At 39.5% G+C, this 27,727-nt stretch overlaps 1 protein-coding gene across 1 annotated transcript in view; it reads left to right on the forward strand.

Annotated features, from left to right (window-relative positions):
- Positions 1–27,727, forward strand: part of SLC22A2 (solute carrier family 22 member 2) — a 583,430-nt gene that overhangs the window by 51,065 nt on the left and 504,638 nt on the right. Inside the window, exon 2 of the mRNA XM_044072890.1 lies at positions 9,469–9,572. Within this exon, the coding sequence (XP_043928825.1) occupies positions 9,469–9,572 (104 nt within the window). The remainder of the gene's footprint in view (positions 1–9,468; positions 9,573–27,727) is intronic.

Consider the following 27,727-nt stretch of genomic DNA (forward strand, 5'->3'; position numbering starts at 1 on the left):
ATGGAATAGGGATTTTCCGTCAATACTTGCAGTGCACCCTTCTGCTCCCCTTCTAAAAATGGTGGCCATTACTTCAGTTTGTTAATCCAGAACTAATGTTCTAGCCTTGGATGCAGCATTGTTAAGATATGTTAACCATGACTTCCAATAGTGTCTAGTGCCTCAACATTTTAAGCAAGATCTTATGCACTCCTGCAGCCCTGGTACAATGAAACCATTTTCAGTGACTGTGAAATGGTTCCCCCTTTTTTCAGCTGTGGTATGATGCTGTGCTTCCCCTGGGTTGTGCAATCATCTGACTAACAATGCTACTTGTATTTTACATGATAAAACAATTACTGATTATACACCTTTGATACAGTCTATTACACAAGTTTCTGCAAGTTATTTACTCCTTTGCTTTAATATCACTGACTTCCTTATAATTTATTATTTTTTGTAAGATTTATATGTATAATTTGCAGAATAAAGAGTCTACTTCTCTTTATTTTTAGTATATCTCTCAGCTTGCCTCAGAATGTCAGAACCTGTCACTGGGAATAGTGAAGCCTGGTCTACTCTTTATCTTGGTTTCATTGCAAGCCTGACAAGGGCAAGCAGTGTAAAAAAATGGATGGATGGATGGATGCATGGATGGATGGATGGATGGATGGATGGATGGATGGATGGATGGATGCATGGATGGAAGCTTCATAAATGTCATCTGTCACGAATAAAATGAGTGGCAAAAATGCTATGTTAATTATTACATATTGTTTCTTATTTTAAAAGAAAAAACACTAATGAAAATATGAACTTCCTATATGTATTTATTGATTTTTTTATGAAGACCCCTTAAACACAGTGCTGTTTTTATTTTTTTCTCATGCCCGTCTTCTATTCCACAACCCCTGCACGGATCTGTTGTTCATTTCCAGATGATGCCTGATATGTCTCATTGGCAGGTGGTCTCTTGAAGTCTTGACAAAGTTAGTTACTTTGAGCTGAGCATTGAGGTATCAGCAGGCTGCTGGAAACATGCATCTTCATGGTATCTGGTCAGGATCCCCAGTACTTAGGAGCACAATGTGTAATGGTGTTACATTTGAGCTGCTGCATATGATATCTGTCATTTTCCCCAAATGGCATAGTCTCTGCTGAGCCCATGGCCTTCACTAGAGGTAGTGCATTCAAAAGTAAATCTCCCACCTGACCCTAGTGACAGGATAGAAGAGGTCAGACCTGCTTCATGTTATCTGCCCATCTCTCCCTTCTGATATCGCCAATTTGCTGTCATATGCAGGCTGCTATTGGAAATATGGATGTCCTTCCTCACTGTCAGTGAGCTAATTCTTCTCTTACATATGTTTTACAATAATACGTTACAATGAGAGAGAAAAATAAATTATTACTGCTTAATAAACTGACAGATAGCTCAGCTCTCTTTATTTGATATCACAGACTTTGTAAGAGAAGAACTGAACACCAGACCTCTCAGCTGTCACTGCTTTGGAAGAACATAACTTTTTTCAGGCCTGATTTTCCCATGTGCATAATTACCTGTTTGGGGGGCTGTATGTCCCTATTTTTCCATGTTTGATTTACTATTTCACATAATTTTCTGAATCCCCCTCATCCTATGTGATTTTTAAAGCTGGCTAGTATAAATAGAAAACCACACTACATGACCAATATAACAGTGGTGTCAATAATTTAAAGAAAGAGGACACACATCTTACCTTTTTCATAAATAAGCAAAAATAAATGACCTTATGTGGTAGAATTTTGCAATACAATTCATTAAAGTCTACAGATTTTACACTATCCCTTTGATAATGTGATTGTAGCTTATCTTTCCATCATTTTTGACAGTGTCTGTTTTTTTTAATGTATGATTCCGAGTAATATCCCATATTCCTACCGGAAGCAGGAAAGGTTATGTGCTATTTCATACTCATATTACATAGTACTTAGATATCCAGATAGTTGGCTGTATGTACCTACTTTTCAAAGACATTTGTACCTATTTTCATTGTCTGCAGGTTGAGACATATACTGAACACTCATTTGTAAAAGTAACTCACAAGCATGGCATTTGGATTTTACATATGCCTTTCCAAAATAACATTTGCAGACAAATATTATCGTAATATTAATATTTTACAAACTGCAGCACACAACATTAGAATGATATGTTGAAGACTCAACAGACCAGTAAGTGAACAAAACCAAATTAAGCAAGGCTAAATACCAGTCAAGTACAAGGAAATCAGGGAACATCTTGGAGTACAGCCAATGATTGCAGCCTGATCTGTAATATGTCGAGAAATATTGTTTCTATCTACAAGAAAACTGCAGTTAGTCATTAGCCGTATAACCTACTGAGCCAAAAGATCTGCAGCAGCAAGCTAGAATATTCGCACAAGTATGTTATCGCTGGTATGCAACGACTTTTAGATAGTTGACTTTCAGAGCACAAGAGATCAAAAGGAGCAATTCAAATTCTAATTTCACTAAAACCTGCCTGCACCTGTTTTCAGCAAAAGAAATAGCTGACTTTGCTGGCAAAAACAGGGTTTGTTTTTCCCTCGAATGTGTGTGAAGTAGGAGTTGGAATATTTATGTACAGAAAGTGGATGTGTGGTGGACAGTAGAACAACGCAGCAATGAAAAGACGTGACAAGGTAGTTGTCTGACAGATAACTGTGATGAATACACAAATGCAAGAAGTGTGGCTGCATTATATGGACGAAATTCTTCCACAAGGTGCAGTAACCCTAGAGATGATTAGGTAAGGAGGTCTTGTAGTAAAGCCTCCCCCCACATCAAACAAAACTAAAAGGTTTGTACAAACTGTATTTTACACCGACTGCTTCACAAGCAAAAAATTATTGTTACTATTATTCACTGGATCTGTGAGTGATATAACTCACCAACATGAGGTTGTGTGGCCTTTACCCTGACAACACTTGTATCCGGAAATTCTCTGTATTTTTTCATATTCTCATATTTCAGCTAATTGTATTCAGTATTTACTGCATCTTGTTTACCCAGTGATCAGAAAAGTGTTCCTTAGCCATTGTCACCCTTCATTCTTGACTGAAAGGAGTACTAGCTTCTGTCAGATTCTTTAGAGTAAGTTTAACAAAACTGGCATGCTTGTAAAATAATACTTATAATACAAAAAGATGAAGTTGTTTTAGTAACTATATGCAAAATCTTTGTATTTGATCTTCAGTATATTCTTCCATTATTGTTGTTATCAGAAATTAACTGAGGGAGGTTTAACATCTAAGCCAGGGCTAAGATTTATAGGCAACTTGTGTAGTATGCAGCACGCAGTTACTCATCAGTCTGGATACACAGTCTGGTAATGATTTATAATCTCACTTGGTGATATAGTGCAGGGAGTACAAATGAGGAGCGAAGATTTAATGATGTGCACATGGAGAAATGAGGCCCTATGACAGCTGGACAAACTCATGATTCATAGTCATATGTGGGGGAGACACTGCATAGCATTGTGTTTCTGACTATAAAAAACATAAAGCACACCAACAATATGGGAGTTGCAGACAGTGAGAATGCTAGGACTAGCAACTTTGGTTATTTCCTGTCAGTAGGAACATGGTGATGATAACATACCACAGTTTCAACAATCAGGGACAGCACTGGCAGCACAGTGGGATAAAGCTCTAACTACGGCCCAGATAAGGTACATAATCCTGGACGGGGTTGTAGGTTCATAAATTAGTATTAGGCTGACTGCCCTTGAGGGCTATTTTAAGCCTAGCCAGTTACCCAATGTGAGAATCAAATCTTGTACCTTATGTCTGTAAGGTAAACACCTTAATCATTATGGCAACCTTACTACTAAAATTAGGTTGATAGTAGGCTAAATGACCTTGTGGACCATTTTAAGCCTAGCCAGTTACCCTATGTAAGAATCAATCCCTGCACCTTTTGTCTATAAGGTAAACAACTCAATCATTGTACCAACCTCCCAAGTTTGATTATTAGCATGGGTGTTTGATCCTACTGGAAAGGGTCCTTCCTAAAGTGAGGGGAGGTAGAACCAGCTTCATACTGCATAGGTCCCCTTGAAGGATGGACTGCGATGCATGTATAGCCTAGGTTTAGACATTAAACTCTTTGAGTCACTGATGGGTTCTAGCCTTCATAGTGGGCATGAAGGAGCATATGTCCATCTGGGGAAGGCATTGACAGCCTCCTCAGTAATGCAGCTTGCTCATCCACCCTAAGAGAGTAGGGTTAGACCAATGAAATACTTTCATTGTCTGGATATTTGTGACAGCCCAACACATCTTCATGCTTGCCAAAATGTTGCCATCCCCTCAGACAGCTCACACTTTTACTCCACGTGAATGCCAGAAATGAGATGCAAACAAGTCCTGCCAGACTTTCAGAAATCTTGATGGTAAGTGTTCACAAGAGTAAAACTCAACAAAAAAAACAAAAAAAAAAAACAAAACAGTTTCACCATTTAACTTATCAGGAGATTATTGATCATTCAGAGGAGATGGCTGCTGCCCTGAGATACAGGAAGTCATAGACTCCACACATGCTGCAATAAAAGCCTGACATAGCCCATAATCAGAAAAGATTGTGAACAGGAAATGCTACAGATCTGCAAACTTCCAGTTAGTGTGTGATGTATGTGAGATCATAACATGTCACACTGCAACCAAGCATAATTTACATATGTGGCACATATTTCAACTACATCACCACTTCTTTCATATTGACAGTCCACAGGCCATCATGTTGGTAAGTGCAGGAACTATGGCAAAAGTTAACGTGCCTGTCTAAATTTAAAGTGTGCCCAAATGAGTTAAACAGCTCCCTCACAAGCCAGTATTCTGCTGCAAGTAATGCTGAATACCCACTGAGCCCTGACTTATGATTCTCATTAGGGGCCCACAGAGTACGGACAAACTTCACCATAGCTTCATAGATGTACAATATCACAAGACATGTGTTGGGCCTGCTCAACATAATAAGCTCAGGCTGGGAATCCTGAGGATACCAGTATGGTTAGACTGTGTACATACCTGACCAACATGCAAGGCTCATCAACCTCATCACCTGACAAGAGTGAGATGGAACTACAGCAGCTGGCAGCTGCACAACCCTCACCCTTGACAATGAAAGTCACACTGGATTGCAGCAAAAATGAACTGGTGGCATCTAGTTCAGAACTATGGGCCCCGATGAGCAGATGGTGACACTTTGGTGCTACACAGACCAGACATAATGTATGCAGTTTTAATATCAGTCTCTGTTGATCAGAGCACGGTCAGGCCACAATGGGTATTAGATATGCCCATTTGCGCTCCACAAAAGGAAAGGTGGAATGTGCCACAGATATCATCATGTATACAGGTGGCTAGGAACACAATGACACATGACTGTCTATGTACATGGGATGAAAGGAACATATCACAGAAGACAGAGATGAGGTCTTGAGGTGATTAATTATCTAAGTTAGGGGCAATATTTCCTACAGTGGGGTGGGCATGCTTCTATGTGACTGTGATGAAGGGCCCTTCTGTCGACTTGTTGCACTACGATTGTTGGACCCCTGGAAGGGTTGGTGTATGATTGTGCAATCTTGATTAAGATGGAGTCTGCTGGTGAATTGTACTGCCAATGGAAGCTGGATATCATTGCCAACCACAATAAGGGATGGCAATTTGTCATACACTTCCAGATGCAAGTGAGGACATGTCCCATGCATCAGCATCCCGGGTATGTACCCTACTCCAACCTTGAACAACACCGTCACTCTGTGAGGTGATGTTGGCACTGGCCATCCTCTTAATGGAGGTGGTGATGGAAGCAATACATACCACTAAGGCCTCATAAGGTGAATCAGTACTGTGTCCATGGACCTCCTGTCTTCACAAAATTACTAGCAGAGCAGAGTGACACCTCATGAATACTAACACTGAAATGAGCACCTTGTTGGACTGGTTGGTAGCGGACTGTAGTTGAATGATAATCTGTTGATTTATTCTAAGGGCCAGTATCCAATCCTCTAGGGATGGTCACAGCACCATTGTTCCCATACAGAGACACCAAAAACAAATCTGGCTTAGTTAAACTGCTGCTCCGTGGTGGTTTTCTGTGCCAGCCTCTCCCCTGGTATGGAACTTATTTTTGTCTTAGTATGGCATAGCATGCCAGTAATGTGCTTTTCACACTACTGTGGATGACATCCTTGACTGCAGTGCTGCACCTGAGTTTGAAGTGTCCTGCTGTTTTTCTCTCTATCTATCCCTAATATGTACTCTGGTATGGGTGCTATTACAGTTGTAATCCATACAGAACTTCATCCCTAAAGCCTGTTTTGATCATCTGTTTTACTCCAGTACTTTTTGCACCTCCAGACCCATCATCCTTACAGTCTGCCATTCAAGTCTTTGTTTACTTCCTGCAAAACTAGTTATTTTAGCTGTTGTGTCCATTGATGCCATAACATCCTGCAGTCCATTATACCAATCAGTCATGCCATTCTCTGCTATTACCAACACTTCTTGTTGTCATTTCCCCCATTCTTTAGATGACAAATCCTTTCATTCCAGCTTTTTTGTTTCTTTTTATAATTTATATAATTGTCCTCTGTACTAATCCTATCAATATAACACCTATTGCTGCTCCCGATTTTAATAGGGCTATAGATATTTCCAGTTCATTTTTACCTTGCTGTTTGGATTTGCCTTTTGTGCCTTCTTTTCCTCTCCTTCTTCTATTAATTTTCCCAACTGAGTTAATATTTGAACCGCATCCCAAACTTGCTGTCCAACACTGTCTCCAAAAGCTGATATTCATTTTAATTGCCCCTTCCTCAGTATTGGTATATTATTTAGGAATGTATTTTTCATATCATTGTCATCGCCTACGAGTTAGAGAAGGCACTGTTAACCTGTCCCCTTTGAATTTGAGGTACCGCCCTGATCAGTATCTGGTGAATAGAGAGCAGTTAACATTGCCATCTCTCTTAATGGTTGTGCAGCATCTACTATTCTTTTCACAGCTTATGCCCATCAACAATGGCGCTAGGGACATGCCATGCTACATGAAAGGCAGCTCCCAGATAAACAGACTTTGAACTGTTACAACACAGAGATCTAATGCATTAAGAATTTGCTTTGAATGCAAGTGATATATTAAAAAGGAACTTCTGTACCTCTCCTTCCTCTTAACCATTTTGCTCAAGAACTCTGAACAAAGCCAGAAATAGTAGGAGGGGGGCAAAGGCCCAAAATCAGGGTCATTGTTTAAATATCACTCTTAATGCTCTTAAAGAGGTGATAGAACAACAGGTTTTGCACCAACACTCATTTTTACATAATAGGAAGTATGACTGCAATCCCTAGCAATTTAACAGAAAACAGCAAACATTTTACAAGGGGCATAACAAAAATATGAGTCAGAATCAGAGACATTCTGCAAAAGCCTCAAGTTTCAGCAACTCTGTCTGAGAATGTCTGAGCATATGCTTTCATTTCTGTCCAATTCTGTGACTTGACTCCTATCTTCACATCTTACACTATTTTCTCCACTATAGAACATGTCTCTACCAAAGGCCCTCCTTACAAATTTTCCTTCTAATATTCATATGCTAGGAAGAAACAGCTGAGACATATTGCAAATACATTTTCTTGAAGTGCAAACAGCAGCTTATAAACTTGTGTGATTTCAAGGCCAAGTTCCTTCTCAAATAGCTGATTGTATAACTGCCCTGCAAAGGTGTACTTTGCAATCGGTTACCCATTCTATGCATCATGAAACTTAGTGCAGACACATCTTAACAACATGCTGCTATTATAATGCTAATTCCGTCATGGCAAAGTGTAATAATGTATTATTGTTACAGAACTAAATGCATGCAGTGCTAGCTTTAACTTTAATATACAATTATATATATCAGTGCTGCAGAATCACAGGTATTCATACCCTGTGGATGAGGGCTTGAGACATACGCAGAGACAAAGTGTGTGTGTGCCCATCCCACTTACCGTGCCTGCCCATCTTATATGTATGAATGAAACTAAATGTACCCACATACATGTATATGTGTTTATAACACATATGGGATTATAGTGGCAATCAGCAAAGCCACTGTCATTGACTGACATTTTACTACAGCCCATTGGTTTAAATGGTACTCAGCAAACTTGAATAAAACAACGTATTTCCTGTGGAAGACTTCACTCTCACTGTCCCTCGCCCAAAGAAAGACCCCCTTCACATCCTCCATATTATAAATTCTACTCAATATTGATGCATCATGGATAAAGAGGAAATGCCCTGTTGTAACAAAGATGGTTTTAGGTAACCAGCTGTAAACAATTCAGCTTCATACTACTCTTCTGAGATCAATAATATGTATATGCTATTTTGCTTGCATAGATAATCTTCTGATCTTCTGGAATGTTGTATTCCTTCTTGCATCATGTGGGTGTTTGTATACACCTTCACAGATTAAATAACTTCAGCATAGTTCAAAATGTGGTTCTGGATTACACTTTCCTAGTCTCTGATGTGGTTACCAAATACGTTTATACCCATTTGCTTTATGCACCTGTGTCCCTCTATAACTGAAAGTCTGTCTCTATGGCTCTAGTAGCAAGCTGTCAAAACATTTGCCTAAACATTTGGCATTACCTGATTCATTTAATTACATTTCTTCTTAACTTAAAAGACATAAAACAAATAAAATACTGAAATTCAGAGATAAGGGTGAGCTTGGAATAATGTTCTTCTCTCATATCCTGTCATGATAAATCCATATAAACTTCCTTTCTTATTATCTGTGTAAGTAGAAATTCTAATTGTTCTTGCTGTAAGTGCATAAATTTATTACATCCACTGACATCCTGCCAAAACTTTTTAACGGCTCAGCAAGTGTCTTTTCAGATGATATTGCTGTTATTGTGAGCATAGCTCTCAACCTTCCATCTCCAAAATGAGGAACACTAGCACTCATAATGTGGAACAAATGGGCAAAATGTGGAACACATACTAATGGCTTACTAACAACATCAACTAGGAAGGTCATAGGATGGTTAAAATATGCTGGTTTTACTTATAAAGAAGAACTTTCAATTAATTAATATGATTAATTTCTATTTACCATGGATTTCACTTAAAAAATTCCTACACTGAATGTGTGACAGAGTCTTTCAATGTGGAACACTGAGGAACTTCGAGGAACATGAACTTTTTAAGACCCCAAATGGGGTACGTTCCTCGTAATGAGGTACACTTGAGAGGTATGATTGTGAGTCATTCCAATGCAAGAATATACAGTTGAAATGTCCTTTTGAACCTTAAAGTCTGCACTTAGCACATTGTTTTCAGACTGTTTTTTTGGTCCTTCCTTTTTGTATTTATGCTGTTAACATACTTCTCTTTACATGTTTTAAGGAAAATATACTAATCGCCTTCCTAATTTATTTCCAGTTTAACCTTGTGTGTGCCGATGCGTGGAAGGTGGACATGTTTCAGTCGTGTCTAAGCACGGGATTCCTAGCTGGAAGCGTTGTGCTTGGCAACTTGTCTGACAGGTATGAATATAAAACAGTTATTTGTGCACTTAAACATGCTTGTTTGCTTCTTAAATAATTGCAAAAGTTATATACAGTAATAATCAGAATGAAGACATAGCATAATCAACAACATGAGTGAAGCATTCATCAGTGCTGCCTTATTTGGGAAGACTCCAGTAAGAAGGATGATGAGGTGGCAGTGGCTGTTGTAAAATACTTATTTTATGCAACAAAGTTGTTAGCTTAGCAACCCATCAGCCTTAGAGTTCATCTTCCATCTTGCACCGATGACCTTAGACCTGGTAGACATGTGCTTCTATTGGCCTGCTAATAGTATGGTTCAGCTCTCACTTGAGCTGTCAGAAGTACACCTTCCATATTTTGAACTAATCTACTTTGGTACAGAAACATAAATACTGTCATCCCAGAATGACTCTGTCTTGTCCTGTAAATAAACAATATCACCTCAGAATTATTCTGTCTTGTTTTATAAGTAAATAGTGACATCTCAGAATGTACTTTGCCTTGTCTCATATGTTCATACTGTCACCCCAGAATTCCTCTGTTTTGTCCTGTACATAAAAAAATGTCACCTCAGAATTACTCTGTCTTGTTCATTTCATAAATACTGTCACCTCAGAATTACTCTGTCTTGTTCAGTACATAAATACTGTCACCTCAGAATTACTCTTTGTTCAGTATATAGGCATTGTCACCTCAGAATTACTCTGTCTTGTCTTGTATATAAATAATGTCAGCTCAGAATTACTCCATTTTGTTCTGTACATAAATACTGTCACCTCAGAATTACTCTGTCTCTTTTCAGTATATAGACATTGTCACCTCAGAATTACTCTGTCTTGTCCTGTATATAAATAATGTCACCTCAGAATTACTCTGTCTTGTTCAGTATATAAATACTGTCACCTCAGAACTACTCCATTTTGTTCTGTACATAAATGCTGTCACCTAAGAATGACTCCAGCTCCTGTCAGAGTACAGAGCAGTGACCAACATGAGCTTGTATTGTTTCTTCCCAGTTAGTCATGATGTTTTCCATCTCATGCACACTTGATCCATCTTGTGGCACATGAGTCTTGGTTAATCTTGAGATTTATCTCCTGATGGCTGGGTGAAAGCGTATGTACGAAGGTAGTGCTCTCTCCTCATGGATGGTCAGCTTAGACTGCATAAAATCACACTTAATAGACATCTCAAATAAGACATTATTTTTGCCCAGGTTAGGCACAGACATGGTGAATTAACCAGCTGTGCTTTTCTTTGTAGTTGATACATTGTGTAGTTGAGGTTGTCTTGTCAACTGGAAATTGTCTTCCTTTGAAGAATGTGGACACACCACTCAGTTCATTGTGGTTAGATAGGCCTGCATTAAAATGAGTGACCCTGCTCTGTATCTATAGGGTTTAACAGATGTTCAGGTGATTATGTTATTTCTTGGAGATGTGGTGTGTTCTACCTGTTGAATTAATCAGAAATGATTGATGTAGTTTGAAGCGTGTGCTGCACTACATCTGGGTAGGACCCTTTCTTAACCAGACTGTGTTGCTTGCCTGGATGTGGTGGGTACTATTACATATCTGACTATTTATTTATTTTATTTGTTTTTGCTTTCTGAGGTAGAGCACTGATCTCCATGGACCATTTTCAGACTCAGCCCAGGAATGGGGTCTGGTTAAATGACTTGTGCAGAGTCACACATTTAGGTACTGCAGACTGAGGGAATCAAACCTTGCAACACTGGATCACAGGAACAGCTAATTAACTGCCAGAATAAATCACTGCCACTCACAAGCCAGAAGCCTTTCTATTCCTTCTAAAGTAGGTCTTGGTAACTCCAATTTTCAAATATAAACAAAAATAATCACTGGAAAATGAGAATCTGAAAAATTACTCTCCTTGCATTTGTTAAAATTCTTCAGAATGTAATCATTACACAGCTTGATTCATATTTCACTGAGTAAGATATGTGAAATGTATTTCAGTCTGGATTTTGGATTTAAAAAGCTAAGATAATAAATGATCTGCTATGGCAGAAATTAGCAGGAGTTGTCAGTTTTAGTCCTCTTCACTTTTGGTAATTTTTGACACAAACAATCATTCTATCCTTTTTTTAAACATCTTTATGAAATCCCGCTTTAGACAGTGACATAGGTACACATACATTAACAGAGGAACAAAGAAACCATAGTAACATTTTTATGTAACACTCATATATGTTTTATTTTTGACAGTTACTGTTCATTCCAGCATTACATAACTTGTTAATTCCTAAAACCTTTAAACCTCGCTCCTCTTCCTGAACATTATTGTACATGTACTATTCACACAAATTTCATTTATTTACATCTGTAATGTGTTCCATGCCTTTTTAGAAATCCCATCTCCATTTTTATCTCCTTCATAATATTCAGCATTTCAAATATAGTTGATTTAGATTTTCCATTTTCTAGTAATTGATTTTTGGGCAGCCAATAACATTAAACTTAGTAAGGCCTTACTATGTCTAGGAAATTCATATCCTATGTCCCAGTAACAATAATGTCCTTAGTCATAATGATTTGCTGCCCCAACATTTCTAACAAAGTACTCTGTAGAGAACATTTAAAATTTTCCATCTCATCACTCTCCCAGAAATGTTCCCAAGTGCCTCTCTTTCCCATTACACCTCCAGCATTGCTATCTACCTGAAGGAAACATTTTCTGAAGTCTGCTCAGGGTATAAAAATGCATATGCAAATACTTCCAAGCATAAATCCTACACCTAGTGGACTTTGTTGCATATTTGGGAGCTATACAGATGTCCTCCCATTGTTCCTTAGGAAATCGCCTTTCCATTCTCTTTTCCTAATATTTCCTAGCGTCCTTCGGTTGATTCTTACAGTTATCATGCAATACTATATAGGCATACTAATTATTCCTTTTTTCAACAGCAGCTTCTGTTCCAATCTTAACTAGAAGCTCTACCAGAGCTGGCCATTCTCTTTGTACTTCCCTATCCCTTTCTCTTTGCCTAAACTCCGTTATCAGTCACCGGTTAGATCCGGAAGACAGTCTCTAACCTGAAGTACAAATTTCTGCTTGGCCTCATCCCACTCTGTCACTTTCTTTCTTGGGGTTATTTGCTCGTAATGCCTTGGTTCTTTTGCTGATCTTCTCTAGTAAATTCTATCCTGCCCCTTACCTATTCTCTATACCCCTGCCTGCAGTTATTCCTATTGGTAAAATCTCCTTTCTCCATTCCTGTGTTGGTTTAGTTCTCAGAATACCTTCTGTTACTTTATAAATATAATATTCTATATGGTTGATGTTATAGATTCATAGATTGTAACTAGGCTGATGACCCAAGGGGCCTTTCTAAGCCTAGCCAAGTTTTCGTAAAAGAATAATGATGTCCTGTATCCGAACTGGACATTGAGAGACAGGCATTTAAAACTAGCTTTGTCCATAAGGCACATGGGTGCCAGGCCTGGTGTAAATTTCCTATTCCCCATCCACTGGTTTATGCTCTGCTTAAACTTGATAACAGAGGAACTCATCTTCATGTGGATGGGAAGCCTGTTCCATGGGGGGATTAGTCTCTGGGACACATATTTGTCTCTCCAGCATGTTCTATTTAAGTCATGGGCAAATTTCAGGTCAATAGACCTTGTATTTCTAGTACTCTTTGACTTACGAATATTTAGGAGATTCATAAGTGTGGGGTTTGCGGATGTCTTGTAAGTCAAGCATAGATTACCCTTCAACAATCTATAGGAGTCGAGGAAAAGGGTTTTAAGGTGCTTTGCATAAGGCAGGTTTGTTATGCCTTGCATTGCTTTTGTAAGGAACCTTTGAGGTCTGTCTAGTTGCTGCATATGCCTGGTCAGGTACATACCAAAGGGAGCACTGTACTCTGTGATTGGTCTGATAAGGGAGGAGCACAGTGGGATAATGACCTCTTTGGACCTAGATTGTTCTCCATAAAGACCTGCATCCAAAATCCTACTCTGTCCTTATTTCCCAGACTCCTTCCCTGTTTCATTATCATCCCTTTCCACGTTGAGTTTTAACCTTTTGCTTGTGTTATGTACTTGAGGCTCAGCTTTGAAGTTCTAAAGTATCCCCTTCAAATCAGGTAATGATAAAATACCTTGTTCTAGGTGGAGAAGAAACGTATCCCACTTAACTCTTGCTCGTTTACCTTCCCAAATAAATTCATTCAACTCCTTATTGATTATTGTCACAAATTCACCTCTAGTTTATAAAAATATTTAGAAATATCAGCATCTTTGCTTTTTATTCTCAGCAACAGAGCTTATTAGGTTTACCTCCTACCTTTAAAATTACTCTGAGAGTGTGTTTTCTGTGAGTTAACTGTTCATCTTTTGGTTGGAACTGGAATCCCATGGGAGTAGATCTTGGATAGACACTAGTTATCACTATAAATGTTCCCCCTAGGAGACCTTAACAGAATGTGAGTACAGTGTCATAGTCATGTCCTTCTTATTTCTCAGAAGTATGTCTGTCGTTAATTTCTTATTTGATATCCTAGACTTTTTCCACCTTTGGATGCATTCTAACCAGTTTAAAATGAACACATTTAAGAAGGTGACCACAGATATTCAGGTGACACTTAGGGGCATTAACTGTCTGGCTCAAATGCCCAGTTTATAGACTGAACTTTGTTCACAGGTATGCGAACATGGCATTATTCTTGAAGATAAGCTCACACTTATGGATTAGGTGCCTACTGTGGTTATGTGATCTTTTTGGGAATATTGTCCTAATCAGGTGCCTCTTACCTCATAAGAATGTAGCTATCATTGGGAAAGCCCTGATTTCGACTCATTTGTACTACTGCGGCTCCCTTTACCTTGGGCCTCCTGACATACAATTTCATCACCTGGAGTTTGCATGAAACTCTGTGGCCTAGTTACTCATTGGTACGTGCTGTTGCTGCCATAATACTCCAGTCTTGTGATGCCTATGCAGGTTGCATCTGACATCGTACCTCATCTACGATGTTCTTGTATTAGTCTAACCTGCCCTACACAATCTGGGCTCCCCTAATCTTAAAGAGTCACTGGTATCCTATTGCTCAGCTTGTGTCCTCTGTACAGTCACTTTGAGACAATTAGGGGTTCTCATGGTGTGTACTGAGTTTTCCAGTATTTTGTCATGTTTCTCTTAGGTATATACCTTTGGATCATATCACTATAATGACACTGACAGTCTCTAAAGCTGTCAAACTTTAGAGGTTCCATATAATTTATATCTTCTAGATGCATTTAACCATATTTCTCTTTTAATTGCTGATGTCTAACCTTTGTAAAAATTGTCTATTTCTGTGTATCTGACTCATACTATTTTTATTGTTAAGTTTGTAAATAAACCTAAATTTGAATCAACAACCACAGGCAGCTTCAACAATATGTGACAGAAAAGGACACTTAGCAAAATGTAACAAGCAGTATCTTTCAGTTTTAACTAGTAGGTCACTGAAAAAATATATTTCATTGGGGTCACTGTACTGATGCAATTTCATTCTATAGTCAAGGCATCTTTTTTCAGAAAGTCCTATATGCTTCATGAGATTATATAGGTGAGTCACAACATTTCTCCAGCTTTGTTTCTCCATTCACTTTATTTTATTGTTAGTGATCATCTCCTAAGCAGTGTTTTAAGGTACATATTATTATTAAGCTTGAAAATATTGCTTATTTAGATGTTTCTGTTTAACCTCAGGTATATTTCTCTGGCAGAGTAACCATATGGTGCAATGAAGCAGGATTCACTGAATCCTACTTTGACATAACTAACACACAGAAGGAGATCTGCTTCAGGCAACATTTTGCTGACTGAAATAAAGTGTGTTTTGTGTGTGTGTGTGTGTGTGTGTGTGTGTGTGTGTGTGTGTGTGTGTGTGTGCGTGTGTGTGTGCGTGTATGTGCGTGTGTGCGTTTGTGTGTGTGTGTGTGTGTGTGTGTGTGTGTGTGTGTGGGTGTGTGTGTGCGTGTGCGCGCGCTCGTGCACGCACGAGGCTGGTATGACACTTGGCCCTTTACTCTAAAACCATTGCAAAGCAGACTGTCCCTTTTCCCAAAATGCAGTGATTCATATTCTGTTATATTAAGTGTGAGTGTATTTGTTGGGGGCTTAGGCAGTACAGTAACTATTTGGTGATGGGTTTTTCCTCCATGAGAATTTTTTCACTTTCGAAAAGCAGTTTTCTTTTAAGAAGAAGCTTTTTTTGGTAAGGCAGTTTCACCAAAGCAAGTATCAATGATTCTGTCTTTAGCAAAATGAGCCACAGCTTGATTATTAGTGACTAACAACTTACAGAAACACATCTGAGAACTTCCTCGAGGATGTAAACATAAGATTTTAAATTCACCTTTGGCTAGAGATTTTTGTCCTACTGCTGTAAATGTTATCAAAAATGTGATGAGAGGGTTAAACTGATGCAGGGAATATCTCATATCTTTTATCCCTCCTTCTCTAAATTTTCCAGTGTTTTTTTTTTTTGCTCCCTTGTCCAACTGTGGCAAGAAACAGTCTCAGTAATATACTAGTATACAGACAGTAAAAAATCTCCTTCCCTCCCTGACAGCCTCTTATCCCTTTCAGAAAGTCTGAATCTCCATCTCTGTCTTTGGCAACAGGCTGTTTCAGACAAGTGGGTTCAGATACTGATTCAACAGGGTACAGATGGCAGGGGAAGTGGTCCCTCCTTCGCAGGGAATTATTCTACCTCTACCAGGCCAAACTCTTCTTTTCTCTCCTGTCCTACAGCACATGCTTTATCGGGGGGGGGGGGGGGTAATAGAAATAGTTCCTCTTTCCCAGGGGGGAAGAGTTTTCATTTAAGAATTTTTCTGATGCCAAAGAAGGAAAATGCCTGGAAATCAGTTATGGACCTTTTTTCTTCAACCAGTTTGTGATGCTGCCCAAATTCAAGGTGCTTTCATAAGACAATCTCTTACCCCTTCTTCCCCATTTGAGATGTTTTGGTAACCATAGATTTAAAAGATGCATGTCATCACCTTCCTATCCACTAAGGCTTCAGATGTTTCTTAAGGTTTTATGTGGCTGGATCACATTATCCATTCTCTGCCTTACCCATTTCTATCATCCACTGCCCCAAGACTGTTACAAAGTGTCTAGCTCCATTTATAGCACATTGCAGGCTACAGGGTATCCACTTTTTTCATATTTAGTTGACTTACTTATCTATACAGACTGTTTTTTTCAAAGTGTCAGGAATCTCTGTTTTTGGTGAGAGATGTCTTGTGTAGGCTAGGATTCCAAGTGAACCTCAGTGCAAAGAACTTTTCTCTCTCTGGAAAAAAACATAGATCTATATTTAGTTCTATTCCATTTTTTTCCACCAGATCCCTCTGGTGTTGCACAAACAGCAAATATGGACTGGGAGTTAGAAATGTTTTCTGTGTCTGCTGGCATCCCCTTAGTGGGCAAGGGAGGGAATACCTCAGGAGTCTAAGTCCCATGTCATCTATGATTGTCATCATTCCTCTGGCCAGACTCCACATGAGAAAAATACAATGGTGTCTGAAGTCTCTTTCATACCTCTAACACTCTTAGATCGAGAAATCTGAACAAAGCCATACATAATGGAGGAACAAAGGCCCCAAAATAGAGACATTTTTAAACATTGCTCTTACAAACTTAGACCATTGATAGAATAACAGGTTTTGCATTATTATGAATTTTCTGAAGGGTATGAAGTCTGAAACTTGAATGTCTGTTATTATTTTCTGATTTCAATCCTCAATGATTTGCCAATGGTTTACCAGAAAATCATAATTTTATGGGAATCATATCAAAAATATGAAGCAAAAGCTGGACATTTTGTGAAAATCTGGACAGTTGAGAGGCATGGCCTTTTTGGTCCCAGCACCAACACCTATTATCTTTTCAGATTCCAGTTCTGGAATGTGTGAGAGGAGAAATCACTTGGTGGAGACATCAAATACCCTAAATCCAGGTCTCTCCCCTCCTGCTCCAAAACACTCAATCACCACAGACACCTTGGACTTTGCTTAGGGATCAGTGTTAAGGGGAATAAATGTGCAAAGTATCTGGTAAAACAACAACACATAACCATGTGAATGTAAAAGAGATGCTTGCCCTTATCAAGGCAGTCAACTCACCTTTGGTCCCAAGGACCACTTTAAGTTGTTATGGACAATAATAACACAGTGATGTGGTACATAAACAATAAAGAGAGAACCAGATCTTACCCCCTCTGCAGACTAGACATGTTATCATGGGCTATAGCTTTACAACAGGATTTCATTCTAATTCCTGCATTCTATCAGAGCAAAGTGTGGCAGACAAGCGGGACAGGACAAAAGCAGAGCCTTGTGAATGGAAACTAGAACAGAGGGTCTTCCAAGATTTGATCCATCTGTGGGGAGTTTCTCAAGCAGACCTTTTTGCCTTCCTGATGAACAATCAGTTGGCAACATTCTGCTCCAGGACTTCATGCAAGTAGGCCTCAAAGATTGATGCCTTTTCTTTTCCTTGGACAGGAATATTCCTGTATGCTTTTCCATTTGTTCCACTGATGTTCAAGGTAATTATGAAGATTCATAAGGAATCCCCCCAGGATCACTGGGGTGACTCCCATCTGGTCTAGGCAACAGTGGTTCTCCCTTCTTTTGGCATTGGCCAGGGGCAATTGCCACACGTTTCCTCACAGACTCTAGTCACCCAAGGACAGGGATGAAAGAGGCAAATGAGAACATATTTTTGGGAGTGTAATGACTTGGCAGACTTTAAAAATTCCTTGCAGACTATTCTATAAGAAATATTGGGTAAGCAAATTGGTGTAACGAAGGACATGATTTTCTTGATGTGTGATAAAGAATCAGAATTATCTAGACATAGTAAGGCCTTGCTGAGTTTAATTCTGGTGGTTGCCAAAAACACAATTACTAGAAAATGGAGATCAAAGTCTAAACCACCAGTACTAGAAGTAATGAATATAATAACATAGATAAAATGATTGGAAGTTGGAGCTTTGGAAAAGGGTAGCAGCAAATTACACAGAAAAATGGGAATTGTGGGAACAATACATGCAGAATAATGTTTTGCATAAAGAATGCGGTTTAATGGAAGGCAGGAATTGAATGAGCTTTGTAATGTTTGACTGACAATGACTGTATAGATTATGAGTGACGTATAATGTTTGCAACCGAAAATATGTCTATAGTTTATTTTAATTTATATAAATATATGATTGCCTATGTCATAAGTGATAATTTAATAAAGAATTTCCTTGTTAAAAAAATAGAACAGGGATATTTTACACATCCCAACCCCAAAATAACTTTAAGTGCCTGCCTGCATGATAGGGTCTTACCTTTTAGGTAAGTGTTTACTGAGCACGTGCAGCAGGTACTAATGGGGCAAGAAAACCTTCTATCAGAAAATCATATATTAGCAAATGGACAATGTTTTCTAGTTGGTGCCAGAAACATAAGCAGAACCCATTCAGAGTAGTGTTTTTCTCATTTTACAAGATTTGTGACAGTTACTTTTCTATTACCTGTCTTATTCCTCTATCAAGGTTCAGTTGTTTGCCATTTCAGCATGTCTACCCATTGATCTCCCTCTTTCAAGACATTCCAATGTCAAAATGTTTTTGAAAGGGGTTTTGCATAACAGCCCTCCAGGAAAACCAATGTCTCCTTCTTGGGACATTAATTTTGTGTTACAAAAGCTAATACTTGCTCCATTTGAACCATCTCATCTGGCTGACTTGATGTTCTTAACATGGAAAACAGTTTTACTGCTTGCTATGACCTGTGCAAGAAGAGTATCTTACTTAAAAGCTATTATGGTGTGTCATCCTTATTTCATTTTCCATGGGACAGGGTTTCATTGAGGACTAAGCCTTCTTTTATGCTTAAAGTGGTGTACAAATTTATTTTAAGTTGGACTGTCCATCTCCCTGAGCTCTTTCCTGAACCCCAAAAAGAGGGAGAAAGACTACTTCATACCGTGGATGTCCACAGACAGTTTAGGTAGTATCTTAACATTACAACAATACAACATTTCAGAACTTCCGATCAATTATTTATTTCTTGTAAAGGTAAGGATAAGGGACAACCTTTGCTAAAGCAGACTATTTCAAATTGACATCTCAGGTTATTACCTTATTTCCACTAGTAAAACTATTCCTGGTGGGGTCAAGCCATATTCTACCAGGGCCTTGGCTTCATCTATGGCCTTTTGGAAAGGGTTGAATTCTAGAACTATTTTAGAAGTAGAAACTTGGTCCCCTCTACATACTTTTACAAAACACTACAAGACAGATTCCTTCTCCAAGAATAGGTCAAGTTTTCCTAGGACCATTCTCCAGGGGCTCCTGGACCCTCTTTTTCTATCTCCCAGTTGCTCTGAGCTATGATAATCCACCTATACAGCTGAAGCTACTGCAGCAATGATCAACATGAAAAACATAGTACAGCTGTGTAAATAAATTTAACAAAGCAGTAGATGTTAGAATTATCACTGCTGCAGTAGCCACTCCCCCCTCCACCCTCCTTATTTTTTTGGTGTGTTTCATTATGCCACTGTGTGGGCATTTTTTTTATTCCTAGCAATGTCTTATAAGGTCTCAGTCTCCCTCACTCATTTGGCATTAAAGCTCTGAAGGTCTTGGCTCCCAAACCTGTCTTTTTAGCTAGTTCAGTTCAAGCTAATGTTTTGGATGCGTGGAAGGTGCCCTGACACTTTGCAGGATTTATACCTTAGTTTACTGCAGCAGGGATCATTTGAACATCTACTGTTATAGTAAGTTTACCTATGCAACTATACTTTTCTACAACCCAAAATGTTTGCATTCAAGTTTGTATTTTATTTCAATATTATTTTCTACAGCTGAAGTACTAATTGCACTTAAAACCATAATGCAGATTTATTTATTTATTTATTTATTTATTTATTTGTTTATTTATTCCAGTTTGATTACCGGGGAAGTCCACTGGGTCAACATGACCCATTTTCAGTGGAAGCCTGGGTAGAAAAGCTCTGAAAACGCATAGAAAATATTACATACAGGATTTCAGCACAATCAAGAATTTAGAAAGCATTAAACATTTTGCAGAATACGATTTCAACAAATACAGGACAATATTAGAGTACAATTCATACTTAAATTATGGTTACTACATTTGCATAGTATAGCAGTATTTCTTAGAGATTCTTAAAGATAGTTAAGGTTGAAAGGAAGGAGAAATAGTGGAAGTGTTTTGAGTGAAAGTATTAGAGATAGAAATTTGTGCTCAATATTTACAATATTTACATGTTTTGTTGAGCAGGTATAGTTATGGGAGTAGAAGGATTGTGTAGTTATTTGCAAGTTTTGTTGAGCAAGTATAGCTGTAGGAGTAGAAGGATGGGAGTAGAAGGATTAGGTGGTATTTACCAGTTTTGGTGAGCAAATCTAGCTCTAGGGGTAGAAGTAGTAGAAGTAGTTAAGTAGAGGGATAAATCTGCAGGAGAATTGCAGGGAGAGATAGATATAGTTGAAGGAATAAGTCTATAGGAGGAAGATAGGGTAAATGTATCAGAAAGAGGAGACTGTTATACTAGAGGTGGTCCAAGATTAAGTAGGAAAGAGGCAGGGGCATTTCCGTTTAGTAGACAGGTGTTTGAAAAGTAGGGCCTTGAAATTTTCAGTGTTTGGGGTGGTTCTTAGTGGGGGGGGGGGTTCCATTTGTTTCCAAGGGCATAGGAGAGGAGCATCTGGCTGGCAGGATGTTTAGGTTTGTGGATAAAAATTAAGTTCTGGTGTTCAGATCTAAGGGCTCTGTTGGGAATATAAGGTGGAAGGATATTGGTTAGAGCAGGGCATTTAGCAGGATAAAATATGGGTGAGTGTGCTATGGAGAGTTGTAGGTAATCTAAGTGGTTTGGTAGTTCTAGCCAGTTCAGGGATTGTAGGGGGAGGCAGTGATGAGTGGAGGTTTTGGCTTTGGAGGCAAATTTAGCGATTTTATTGTAGCAGCTTTCTAGTTTAGAGGTACTAGAGGAAGACAGGTTGGTTAGGAGAGGTGCACCATATATTAAGGAAGGAAGGAGAAAAGTAGAGGCCAGAGTGTGCCTTGTTGTGTTAGAGAGAAAGTGGTTGTTCCTATACAACATACCTTAGCTTTTGGTGTTTTTTTTATGTTTTGTTGTACATGTATATCGAACTTTAGTTGTTCGTCAACAATTATGCTGAGAAGTTTAGCGGAATTGGTGACTTCTATAGGTGTGTTTGTTTGGCTGAGGATTTTGAAGTCACTTTTATTGAAGGAGTAGTTCTTAGAGGGTGAGAATAGAAGAATTTTGGATTTGCTAGCGCTAAGACAGAGGTGGTTTTGGTGCATCCAGTTTTCAGTTTTGGAGAAGGCAGTCTGGGTTTTAGATAGCAGTTCAGGGAGGTTTGAGGCAGAGCAGATTAGGGTAGTCATCTGCATATTGAATGATTTTGGTGTTGGGTATAGCAGTGTGGAAGTTATTGATGATGTTAAATAGCATAGGACCAAGGATGGATCCCTGTGGGACACCAGTGGGGGTGGGTAAGAAGGAAGAGATAGTGTTTTTCCATTTGACAGCCTGAGATCTTTCTGATAGGTAGCTGGAGAACCAGGAAAGAGTTTTTGGTGAGATGTGAAGGTTAGAGAGATGGTAAAGAAGATGGTTGTGGGAGATAGTGTCAAAAGCCTTGGACAGATCGAGTAGAACAGTAGATACTAGCTGTCCTGAGTCTCTGGCTTTACTAACGGTATCTAATAAAGAGATTAGGGCTGTGTTGGTGCTGTGGCCAGGGCGGAAGCCATGCTGGGTGGGTGTGAGGAGGTTATTTTGGGTGAGAAATGGCATACGTTGGAGGTGGATGCACTTTTCAAGGATTTTAGAGATCGGGGAGAGTAAGGCAATAGGGCAGAAGTTTGAGATGCAAGTATTTTTTCCTCCCTTGTGGAGAGGGAGGATGAAGGTTGAGCGCCAGAGTTTGGGGATGTAGGATTCTTTTATTGATCTGTCTATAATGATACTGATTGGGAGAGCGATCCCATCTGCGGCAAGTTTTAGATAGGATGAGGGGATGTTGTTGGGTGCATTAGAGCATGGTTTAAGTTTGGATAGGAGTTTTTTATGAGAGTTGTTTGAGCTCAAATAGAGGAGGATGGTTGTTTGGTGGGATTGGCTGGGGAGGGTGAGGATTGGCTGGGTTATTGTTAGGAAAGGATTTAGTGAGGGCAGAAATGGTTTTGATGAAGAAAGAATTATATTCAGAGCCTAGTTCAAGATTAGTTTTACTAGGGTTGGGGCAGGGGTTAGATTTTGAGCCTGGATGGAGAAGTGAGTTTATAGACCTCCAGAATTGTTTAGGATTATTACAGTTGTTAGACTGGCGCTTAGTGTAGTAGATTTTTTTGTCTTTGTTGATTAGTTGTTTAGCAAGGTTGCGGAGCTGTTTGTATTGAAGTAATGTGCTGGGCAGGCTTTTTTTGGTGAAGTTTCCATAGTTTGTCCCTTTGGTGCATAATTAGTTTAGTCTCTTTGGTAAGCCATGGAGCTGAATTATATTTGATCATTTTATTTCTTGGGGGAGCTACAGAGTTTAAAGTATCAAGGAAGACAGAGTTGAAATGGTCTATAGCTTTATCAAGGGGTAGGGAGTTTAACATGTGCCAACTCATTTGTTTGAATAAATTAGAGAAGGTATAGGGGTTGAAGTTGCTAAGGTTGCGAGTTTGGATAAACTGATGCTGGTAAGGGGAAGAGGTAGTAGAGCGATGGATAAAGGCAGGGAGATGGTCACTAATGGTATTAGGAATAGTGCCAGAGTTGGTTATTCTGTTAGGGTTAGAGACGAGAATCCAGTCTAAGGCAGATCCTGGGGGATTATTTTTGTTAGGTCGGGTGATAGTGTTGATAGTCTGAGTGAAATTATAGAGATTGATGGATAGGGAGGGGGAGGGGCAGTTGAGTTTGTTCCAATCAATATTTACATCTCCTAAGATGTAAGTTTCATAGTTGATTTTTGTGGAAGCCCATAGGAGAATTTCTTCTAGTATTGATATATTATTTCCAGGGGAGATGTAGAGGGCAATGAAGCAGATATTTTTGTGCCTGTTTAATTTTAGTAGTCCAGCAGTTAGTTCAGTGTTCTGGAATTGTGGGATAGGAATTTGGAATGGTATTAAGTTGAGATGATTGGAATATACTAGGGCAGAGCCGCCACCTTTTTTATTAATTCTGTAATTTCTGAGGATGTGAAAACCTTGGGGCAGGATTTCTGAATCAGAGATGGAAGGTTTGAGCCAGGTTTCAGATATAGCTAGGATATCAGATTGGTTGTGGCTTAGCCAGGAGTGAAATAGGTGAGATTTATTACTAAGACTTTGAGCATTAATTGTAAAGATCCTTAGGGTATTATGTGGGGTGGAAAGGGTTGTGGGATTATTGGAGTTGTTACATGTAATGGGGCCAGGATTAAGGTGGATATCACCTGCTAGTATTAGTAGGAAGAGGGAGACATCCTTTTGGCATTTAGGTTTGTAAGGTGTAAGTTTGGGAAGGTTATAAATTAGAGTAGGAGACATTATCTTGGCTTTTAGAGGGGAAGATTTTAGGATGGAATAGGAGGAGAGGATTTGTTTGAATGAGGGAAGGTGAGATAGAGTGGAAATGAAATGCAGAATGAGGGAAGGGGAGAGTTTGTGAGGAGGTAATTTTTGTTGGAAGCATAAGGCATGTCTGGGAGGAATATGAGGTAGCTTGGTGCAAGGGAATTAAAAAGAGAAGGAGGAGGTAGGGGGCATGGGAGTAGTGGTGATTTAAAGAGAACATGTTAGAGAAGAGATGGGGAGGTAAGGATTATGATGAGTGAAAAATATAGACTTTAAAAGAGAGTGTAGGAGTGTATGAGGGAGGGGTTTATGTGGGAGAGTGTAGGAGTGTATGAGGGAGGGGTTTATGTGGGAGAGTGTAGGAGTGTATGAGGGAGGGGTTTATGTGGGAGAGTGTAGGAGTGTATGAGGGAGGGGTTTATGTGGGAGAGTGTAAGAGTGTATGAGGGAGGGGTTTATGTGGGAGAGTGTAGGAGTGTATGAGGGAGGGATTTATGTGGGAGAGTGTAGGAGTGTATGAGGGAGGGGTTTATGTGGGAGAGTGTAGGAGTGTATGAGGGAGGGGTTTATGTGGGAGAGTGTAGGAGTGTATGAGGGAGGGGTTTATGTGGGAGAGTGTAAGAGTGTATGAGGGAGGGGTTTATGTGGGAGAGTGTAGGAGTGTATGAGGGAGGGTTTATGTGGGAGAGTGTAAGAGTGTATGAGGGAGGGTTTATGTGGGAGAGTGTAGGAGTGTATGAGCGAGGGGTTTATGTGGAAGAGTGTAGGAGTGTATGAGGGAGGGGTTTATGTGGGAGAGTGTAGGAGTGTATGAGGGAGGGGTTTATGTGGGAGAGTGTAAGAGTGTATGAGGGAGGGGTTTATGTGGGAGAGTGTAGGAGTGTATGAGGGAGGGGTTTATGTGGGAGAGTGTAGGAGTGTATGAGGGAGGGGTTTATGTGGGAGAGTGTAAGAGTGTATGAGGGAGGGGTTTATGTGGGAGAGTGTAGGAGTGTATGAGGGAGGGGTTTATGTGGGAGCGGTAATGAGCAGAGTAAAGGTATTTGCTAATTGAGCTGTGGGGGTGTGGTAGTGGGAGAATAAAGCTGAGAGTACTGGGGGCAGGTGAGAATTGGGGGCAGGGTAGGGGAGTGGAGTGAGCCCGCAGGGCGAACGGAGCGGGAAGAGTTAAAGAGGTGAGTGCAGCAGAAAAAGTATCAGCTAAGTGTAGTTTGCTAGCTATAGTAGAACGATTTTAACTGCAGGTGCCAGGCAAGGTAGAGTAGGTTGACATTTCAGGAGGGTATTGTAGAGAAAAGAATGTGTATAATTTAATGTCAGCTAGCTCTTAGTGAGATACTAGAAACCAGTAGGAACAAATAACTTAGTGAAGATGAAGTTCTGCTAGCTCTTAGAATGATTCTAGAAACCAGTAGGGAGATAGCTAGGAGGCTAGGGGTTGTATAGGTAGAGACTGCCACCTAGTGGAGAACAGTAATAATTAGCAGGGGAATAACGAAATCTATTGAAGGGTGTAGTAAGTTCTGGGTTGGGGATAAATTAGAAGGGGGGGTAAACTGGTCTGCGGAAGGCTGCTGGAATGCACACACGAAGGTCAGACTTAGAAAGAAAAGAAAATAGCACAGCTAGGTTACAATAACTATTTCCTTGCTTTAAACACATACATTAGCTCAATCTTGTAGGGGGAACTCCTTGGAGGTTGTTTGCAGTGTGTCAGGTTAGCAACTTGGATTCAGATGCCCTCAGGAATTAATCAGAAGAAAATCTCCTTTTACTTATATGCAGGGTGGGAGGGCCCAGGGTTGAAAGTACTGTGGGAGAAAGAGAGACAATAGAGACATTAGTTAAGACAGCAGGAGAGGAGGAGAGAATGAGAGAAGAGTATAAAAAAAATAGGGGGCAGAAGGGAAGGTGTAGCAGAGTGCAGTGGTTAGAAACATGGTTAGAAAACAGGAGAAAAAAAGAGGCTTTAGTGTCTAGTGGAGAGGAGATTGTTAGAAGAGAATAAAGACATAGGTGGAGGAAGGCAGGAAAAAGTAAGGCTAGAAGCAGTAGTATTATAAAATGCAAGTTTCAATTAAAATAGTTTCACTACTATTTCATTAAGCAAATCATAAAACATCAACATCTAAGTATACATGGGAGATTCTAAACACAATTAGTGAGGAGAGGTATTAACACTGTAGAATGCTTGTTATAGTCAAAGGCAGGCAGGGAGATAATGGTCCCATACAGACTCAAAAGTGTTCTAGTGCAGTGAGAAGCACAAAACTATACAAAATAAGCAATGCAGACTACAAACGTGTTCTAGTGCAATAAAAAGCACACAACTTTACAAAGTAAGCAAATGCAGGGATGTCATAGAAATAGTGTAACAACAATATAGAAATAAATGTGCAGAAACAGCACCGGTACCAACAGAATAGTCACATTGTCCTCAATGAGCACTTAACACAGAATAAATTATCAGTAATTGTAGTACATGGATCCACTGCGTTTCAATAAAAATAAGCATTCCAAGGTGCACTTTTAGCTGGCCGGGAGCTTTATGTAGGTTATTGGAGCCCCAAAACGCAAGAAGATTTATCAGATAGCACCAGGGAAGCAGCGTAAAGAAGGTGATAATAATAGGCACTCTGCAAGGAGCTTTAGAATGCCTTGGGGCGTTTTAGAGCTTTACTCACATAAAACGCAAGTCCTTAAGCCTCAAACTTTTGTTTAGGCATCAGGCTCAGAGCGAAAGTAACAGCTGTGCTGGATAATTAGAGTTCTAGGTCCTGGTAAGATCAGGGGCTCAGCTGAGACAGAAAAAGCATGGTATGATTCAGACAAAATCAGCTGTTCTCAGGAGCGCTTCCAGTGAACAAGCTTCGTTTATACAGAACTAGCTAATAGTATTGCTGTGAGGCCACAAGGTGGTCTTGTGCACATGCCAAAGGGAGAAATAGCAGGTATGCTTGCTAAGGGACTATCTGTAGCTATTGCAGGTATTCTGCGCTAGGATGTAGTACTATTTGTAGCTATTGCAGGTATTCAGTGCTAGAATGTAAAGTAATAGCTGGGTTAGATAGAAGCGCAGGGATCTCATTTGAAGGAGCAGGCGATTTGAAAGAGCGCGTTTAAAGTGCACTCCTTAAGAAATGAAGCCGTGAAAGCCTCTAAAATAAATTGATCTAAGTACAGGCTCTCCTTAGGTGCAATGCGCGTTGATAACGCTATGAAGGCCACAAGGTGGCTTAACTGCATACATCAAATGAGGAATAGTAGCACAGCCACAAATGGGGATTTATTCCATTATGAACCTTTGTGCCAGGTTATTCATTAAAGCGATAGCCTAGCTCAGCAAGGAAGGCAGTGTTCAGGGGCACTAGGCTAGCTCTATGTGCTGCAGAAGGGGCTGGATTACAACATAAAGTAAATTAGTCGCTTTAGCTGCTGACTAAGATGAGCAGGGCTAAAGCACAGTGTAACACTGTAGGTAGGACAAAAATACTCTACGTGGCTTTAGATAGACACATACAC

The sequence above is a fragment of the Protopterus annectens genome, chromosome 1.part0 (assembly GCF_019279795.1).
Source record: "Protopterus annectens isolate FY-2018-M chromosome 1.part0, PAN1.0, whole genome shotgun sequence".
NCBI classification, from domain to species: Eukaryota; Metazoa; Chordata; order Ceratodontiformes; family Protopteridae; genus Protopterus; species Protopterus annectens.